This window comes from Amphimedon queenslandica, unplaced genomic scaffold, assembly GCF_000090795.2.
Source record: "Amphimedon queenslandica unplaced genomic scaffold, v1.1 AMPQUscaffold_12323, whole genome shotgun sequence".
NCBI classification, from domain to species: Eukaryota; Metazoa; Porifera; class Demospongiae; order Haplosclerida; family Niphatidae; genus Amphimedon; species Amphimedon queenslandica.
The window spans coordinates 1-7621 of NW_003547439.1; the positions used below are offsets into that span (position 1 = coordinate 1).

Below are 7621 nucleotides of genomic sequence, written 5' to 3' on the forward strand. Positions count from 1 at the left end.
GATGGATATCCCTGTTTTACCCCACAAATTGGAGGACAAATTAACCTTTCCTTGTGGTAGCTGGGTTGGGGTTTATTATAGTGAAGAGCTATTATTGGCTCATAAATATGGTTATGAGTTTTTACCCATACTGGGGCTTGTTTATGACTGTTCTGAGGCTTTCTTAGAGCCCTACGTAAAACGATTCTCAGAGATGAAGGCCATGGGGGGTGTGTACCGCTTTATAGGTAAATTATTTATTAATTCCCTGTATGGGAAATTCGGGTTGAAAAGAGATGATCGGTTAACAATCCTTATCCCATCACACAAGGAGCAATACTATTCGAATAGATTTGATATTTATGACAGGGTTGACTTAGAAAATGGCTACATACTATTAACATTCTCCCCAAAACCAGTATTAGAGAAATACAAAAGTGGGGGGATTTTCAGTACATATAAAAAGGACTCCCAAACATACAGAACCTCTTTTAAATTTACTGAAAGCAATGTAGCAATAGCGGCCGCAATAACAGCCCTTGGGAGAATGAGGTTACATGAGGATATGATGTCCGTTCAGAAAAACGGAGGTAAAATAGCTTATTGTGATAGCCTTGGGTATTTTTTCAAAAAATTGGCCCTTTTTAAAAATGGTCATAACTCGAAAAATTAAAGTCAGAATCAGCTCAAACTTTCTACACAGTATAAGGACATCAATATGTATCAAAAAATGTAATAAAAATTTGGAGTGATTTTGGAGCCATTTTTTAGAAAAAATCATGAGCTATAGCCTTGGGTATTTTTCAAAAATTGGCCATTTTAAAAAATGGTCATAACTTGAAAAATTGAAGTCCAAATCAGTTGAAACTTTCTACACAACATAAAGACATCAATATGCATCAGAAAATATAATAGAAATTTGGAATAATTTCAGAGCCATTTGGTCATATTAGAAAATCCTCGTGATATAAAATTTTGAAGTTGGAATCAACTCAAACTTTTTATATGGCATGCATACATCAATGTGTATTGGAAATTGTAATAGCTTACTTATATACTTACATTTTCAATTCTACACTATTGTTAGATTTACCTGTATAATAACATTATATTTATTACAAGTTAATAAATTCTTACTTTTTTGTCTTTTGATTACCAGTATTATTACTATCAGTATAATAATAATGATTATAGTTAATAATACTGTTCCAACAGCTCCTGATACAACAGAAACAACACTAGAGCCACTAGTACTTGTACTGGGCCTTGGGATCATAGCTGATGATGTCACTACTGATACACCTCCAGTACCACTAATAGTTAATGTACCAGTAGTAGTGGGTACTGATACTATTAATGAATATATTAATTATTATGTACTTTTATATTATTACTTACTTGACATAGATGTTATAAGCAATGATGATGCACCAGTGCTTATATCTTTAATTAATGTAACTAATAGTATAATCATAATGAATAAATAATAAATGAATACAGTCATAATGCATTAATACCTAATGATGATGATGGTACATAACTACTGGTCATTGTAGGAGCAATAGCTACATTAACTATATACATTAACAATTCAATGACAATTGCTGTTATAATATATTGTACCATTAACAGTAGCTGATGGTCCATATCCAATAACATTAACAGGTATGATAGTAACGGTGTAGCTTGTATCAGTAAGAGGTAGTCCAGTAATAGTAATATTAGTATTAGTTGTATTGCTGTTGAATATGATATTGTTTGATGTACTGTATACATTAATAATGTAATACTGAATAGGAGGGACTGGTGTAGTAGAATCCTATTTTAATAAGTAATAATAAATATTAGTAATATCTTAACATACTTCATTGATATTCCACCATATTGTAATACTATCATTTGATATCTGATCCCAACTAATATTAACAACTTGAGCTGGTACTATAAGAAATACAATGAGTGTGTGTGTGTATAGTACTTACCATTCCATATATACTGTATTAATGGTGAAGGAGGTCCTTCTCTTCCAATAGTATCAATAGGAATAATAATAAATGAATAATTAGTACCAATAATAAGAGAACTAATATAGTACTCATTAGAAGGAGCAATGAAAGACTCATAAAGCATGTTGTTAGCACTAATATTAATAACATATCCAGTTAGACAGTGTTCCTCAGTATCATTCTGATATGTCCAACTGATCAACATTGTGCTTTTATTAATTGCATTCACTGATACATTACTAACTGGACCTGGTGCATCTATTAAGAAGTTAATGTACCTAAATAAACATAAATGAAATAAAATCATTACTTGCAACGTCAATTGTAAATTGTTTGGCATTGGTTCCATCTGCTAGACAGACAATATTAGCTCCATCTAGTGTAACTGAAACATTATTATCAATAGCTGTGCTTATCAATGCTGTACTGTTTGATTCGTTGATATTTACAAAGAAGCTACCAAGTGTCCCATTTGATGGGCCACTTGTCAGTAGCAATTTCTCTGTACTACCTCCTTGCCAAGTAACAGCTCCTCCAGTTCCAGACACTACACAAGTAAGTACTAATCTGTCACCAGGACATATGATGGAATAAGCTGGTGCTGTTTGAGTGAATTGAACCACTGATGACACTAAACCATTGATAAGATAGCTATATCCATTAACATTAACATACTGGATACAACAAGACTCAGGCATTCAGTCAATACAAGACACCAGTAGATACCAGTAGCCATTATTTCTCCTCTAAAGGCAACCTGTTACTGACTGTGTAAATAAATACACTCCTCCTTACTACACTGTTTACTTTAGAGAACAGTGTACATATACACTGTGAACATAATGTGAAGTGTAACTTAATGCATAAGTGTATAAACTGTAGCTACAAATACTACACTTATTGTGTTCCAGTAACTATTTTCATAAGGTGCTATATACTACACACATGTACCGATACACCCATCCTTTATAGTATACACTGGTACGACCATCTTATACTAATACACCCATTTTTTGGTAGTACACCCATCTTTTCTACTTACTGTGACTGGTTGGAAAAGTTTGCTTTTTGTAAATGTAATAGTGTAGCAACTAGGAGTGTCAAAATGCAAAATGCTACAATATTGAACTTTGAGAAAACAAGCATGCAATCTATTAATGCCCTGCAATAGAAGTGGGGGAGAGAGGGAGGGAAAGACAACTATACTGTTTATTGTGTGAAATGACCATATTTGGTCATAATAATGGTAAATTCTCTAACAATAATGTAGTAGAGAATCAATCTCACATGACATTGATAATGATCCATGAATATAATTCAGTGATAGTTTAGTTACACATACACCCATTTTTCCCAGTGCTTAAAGCTGCTCACCTCTATACCATTAGTGACTGGATAACCCAGTTTACAGGTATTTTGTATTTTATACATACTGACATAAAAATGCATTGTGAACATTACTTAATATGCCTTGCAATAGAGTGGTACTTTTCTATGTTAGATCTACATATTTCAGTCGAATACAGTTTTGTCAATTTAAGGACATGATATTATAAACTACATGCATGATTGTATCATATAGATCTAAGTGATAGCATTGCACCTGCATCTGATAATAATCACATGAATGTTATTACAACAAGTTCAAAGGAAGTTGGGGTTGACAACCCTCAACTTTCTTTGTGAATCCTTGGCTTTGTCGCTTTCCTTCTTTTTTCCTTCTTTATTGTGATGTAAGTGATCACTCAAATAGCTAAACCTTAAGTTACCTAATTCTCTCATTGTCCTCCATACTATAGCACAAGATGATTGATGTCTCTCAATGGAGAGCAAGTATTGGACTGTGGAACTACTGTCAAGCTGCCACCAGTAGACCAGCTAATGGCCGCCACTCTCACTCATTCAAAGCTGCAGTAGACAGCAAGTCAGGCAGTACTACATCAGGAGAGAAGATATCTAAACTGCCAGCAGCTCTTTCTCTTATTGTTTCTCTTCTTTTATCTTTATTAAGATATATGAAGCTCAATTTTATTCCTCCAACTGGTAAACAAACTAACAGTATATAATATTATCATACAGTGTATTTACAATAGGTATAATTACTGTTACTGTTATGATCCAATGCCTCCAGTCATTAGTCTTGTTTATAGCTACTATTGGCAGTAGCTCTGACCTGATCTACTATTTGGTTTTACTTCTCCTCCTCCTCTTATCAGGAGATGTTGAACTTAATCCTGGTCCTATGATTGATGATCAGCCTGATATTTTCCTATTACTTCAATGGCTTGAACCACTTGTTGACTGGAAACCATTCGGTCTTCTCTTACCTGGAATAACACGACATGAAATTTCAATAATAGAACAAGAGGATACTAAAAATCAAAAACTAGCTTTGTTTTTAAAATGGTTGAATACGGATCCTACAGCAACATGGAGAGATGTGCTTAATGCATTGACTAAAACAGAAGAGACCGATTTATTTAAAACTGTTAATGATCAGTTACAAGTACAACAATGTACAGGAGGTATGATCATGTATTTATATCATTAATAATTATATTTATTTTTGATAATAGGTACTGCTGATGCTCCTACTAGTACTGTACCAGTACCTACTGATGCTCCTACTACTAGTACTATACCAGTAATACTTACTGATGCTCCTACTAGTACTGTACCAGTAGTAGTATCCACTGTATCATCATCAGTTTCTGTAATTAATAAACCTGTTACTAGTGCTACATCAGGTAAACATTTTTTTGAAAGAAAGAATAAATAGCAAGTGTAGTATAATTAGCTAGAACATGAGTACTTGTATCCTGGTATCAGGTATATGGTACTGAAAATGATATTCATAGTCCCGAGGGCCAGGGGTAGAGTGTACAAAAAAATAATATTCATAATCTGAGGGATTATCATTTTTGCGCCCTCAGGACTGTGAAATCATTTTTAGTGGATACCTGATACTCCCCAAGAAGTCATGCTTGTGTCCAGGAAAGCCATAGGATGAAAGGCATCATTCTGTAGCCATATTATAGAAACAATTGATGCCAATCATGTCATAGTAAGAAAATTTTTAAACTGGCTGAAAACTTGACGGTGTGGAAGATGATGTATCATGTATGAGAGAAGATACAATCATACTCTGCATGCTACAGACTGCAAAAAACCTGACCGCATCATACAAAAGACTACTGGTGGCCATAGTTTAAAAGCACTTTGCACTTTGAAGGAAATGACGACACTCTCTTACCTAGGAACAAATGTGCATAAAGTGAAAATTTTCAACAGTGAACTATTATAAGAATTAAAAATTCATTTCATTCATTAAAAAATCATACGTTATGCTTCATTGCCTCAAAGATGCTAGTGTTGACAACTTTAATCTCAATTTACCAGGGCTGCTGATCATCAGAAACTTTCACATGGTACTCCTCTCTCTACTCACTCCTCTTGTTTATATTTTTACCGCCTCAGCGCCTTCCCAGGCTTTGGAATAAGCTCCCCTTTTTGACCTCTCTTTATCAACTGAGACCCTCAATATCAAATTAAAGAAATTTCTCTGGCTCCATTTACCAGAGTATTTTGACAGTAACAACCCTTGTTCATATTATTTTATGTGTACTTGTAATAAATGTATGTCTTGTCCTTCTTCTAGTAACTTAACTTATTTTTTAATGTTTTCAACTAATAGTACTATTATTGTTCCATGTCTAATACTGTTTATTTTGGCTTGTAGCTTCTCGGCTACTTGTCCTTTAGGTCCTCCTTCCAAATATTAATTTTTGTCCTTATCATATTTCTTTCCTGTAAAGTGTTCAATAATAATAATAATAATAATAATAATAATAATAATAATAATAATAATAATAATAATAATAATAATAATAATAATAATAATGCTGCATGTGTGATATCAGTAATATTCTACAAGTGATGCCTTTCATCTTATGACTTTCCAGGATACATACACTTAATACAACACTCATTAATTAATACACTACTGCAGGTAATCCAAAGGATATATTAAGGACTCATTCTGTTAAGCTCACTGATGCTATTGCTACCAACCTTTACAGAGTAACTGATGCACTGTATGCTAAAGGACTGATACCACTGGATACTAAAGAATACATACAAACAGTAACAGGAATATCTGATTATAGGAAATCAAGTCAATTATTGTCTATAATACAACAAAAGTTGGAATCCTCTCTTAATCCAGAGCAGTATCTTATTGATATATGTCATGTATTAATAAACCAACAACATCGTACACTAACATATATTGCTATCTCTATATTACACCAGTTAGGTGAGTGTGTACATTATCAGTGATCAATATAGTCATTATTATTATCTCAATATATTAGGTCAGTCTATACCTGATAATGTCTGTTTACATATTGTACATCTACTATCACCAGTTGAAGTAGGAGTTATATCAGGCAATAAACTTCGTCCACTAACAGGTAAAGGGATTAAAGTTTGTGCATCCCCAGGAATTATATATTATTTTTGTAAACTACCAGGTTTTGTGACTCCTGGGGCTATATTAAGAATGAATTACGCTACTCTTAGTGATGCTATTGCTAATAATGATAATCTTGACAAAGTATCAAATGGACTATATGCTAAAGGGCTAATACCACATGAAAATTATATCTTTGGGCCAATTGATTCCAATTATGCAAATGCTAATAAACTTGTAAATTTCATTGAACGACAGTTGGAATCCTCTCTTAATCCAGAGCAGTATCTTATTGATATATGCCATGTATTAATAAACCAACAACATCGTACACTAACAGATATTGCTACCTCTATATTACACCAGTTAGGTGAGTGAGTGTGTACATTATCAGTGATCAATAGAGTCATTATATCTCAATATATTAGGTCAGTCTACATCTGATAATGTCAGTCCACATACTGTACTACCATCAAAAGTTGATGTATCCAATACACCAGATGATACTAATATAAAAGGTCATGTTCTTTAATCTATTTGATAATTATAGTACTTTTTATACAGGTGCTAGCAATGTTGAAAGGGGCCAAAATTTTGAAAAAATGGAAGCTATATTTGCTACCTCTAAATTATACCAGTTAGGTGAGCGTGTGTACATTATCAGTGATCAATAGAGTCATTATATCTCAATATATTAGGTCAGTCTATACCTGATAATGTCATGTCCAGTAGTTCAATACCTGATGATGTTCAAGGATATGCTGACAATATGAGAGAACACTACAGACACCAACCTATTGTTGCTACAGACTGGCCACCAAGAATTGGAAAAGATTTCTTTGGAAGACTAGCACTAGTAGAAAAACAAGACTCCAGCACACAAGCAGAATCAGCTTGGCATCTGCTAAAAGGACAAGTTGATAAAACAGTTAAACTAACTGAAAACAAAGAGATAAGTGTTGAAGATGTCCTCCAACCCACAAATAGTTCTCTGCCTCTCAGAATAGTAATAGACGGTCCTCCTGGTATTGGCAAGACAACACTCTGTCGTAAACTGTTAAATATGTGGTCTAATGGAACACTTGTACACCAACAGTATGACTTGGTACTTTACTGTCCTTTAAGGAATAGCAAGATAGCTACAGCTACTACACTAGCTGACCTG

The 7621-nt window shown here is 33.6% G+C and overlaps 1 protein-coding gene across 1 annotated transcript; it reads right to left on the reverse strand.

Moving 5' to 3' along the window:
- Nucleotides 1–977: 977 nt before the first annotated feature.
- On the reverse strand, nucleotides 978–2683 carry LOC109588038 (uncharacterized protein PB18E9.04c-like). Its single transcript, XM_020004230.1, has 7 exons — nucleotides 2296–2683; nucleotides 2230–2243; nucleotides 1603–1798; nucleotides 1497–1553; nucleotides 1378–1437; nucleotides 1117–1329; nucleotides 978–1072 (listed from the first exon to the last, which is right to left on the reverse strand). The coding sequence occupies exons 1-7, from the start codon at nucleotides 2681–2683 to the stop codon at nucleotides 1038–1040; spliced, it is 963 nt and encodes a 320-aa protein (XP_019859789.1). The 3' UTR covers nucleotides 978–1037.
- Between the last annotated feature and the right edge of the window lie 4938 nt (nucleotides 2684–7621).

What these genes read in the sequence shown, in the direction of transcription:
- LOC109588038 (XM_020004230.1), bottom strand. Translation starts at nt 2,683, where the DNA reads ATGCCTGAGTCTTGTTGTATCCAGTATGTTAATGTTAATGGATATAGC. An exon ending in ACCATCAGCTACTGTTAATG is followed by an intron (nt 1,554 to 1,602) that starts GTACAATATATT and finishes TAATGTATATAG; the next exon opens with TTAATGTAGCTATTGCTCCT. An exon ending in GCTTATAACATCTATGTCAA is followed by an intron (nt 1,330 to 1,377) that starts GTAAGTAATAAT and finishes ATTCATTAATAG; the next exon opens with TATCAGTACCCACTACTACT.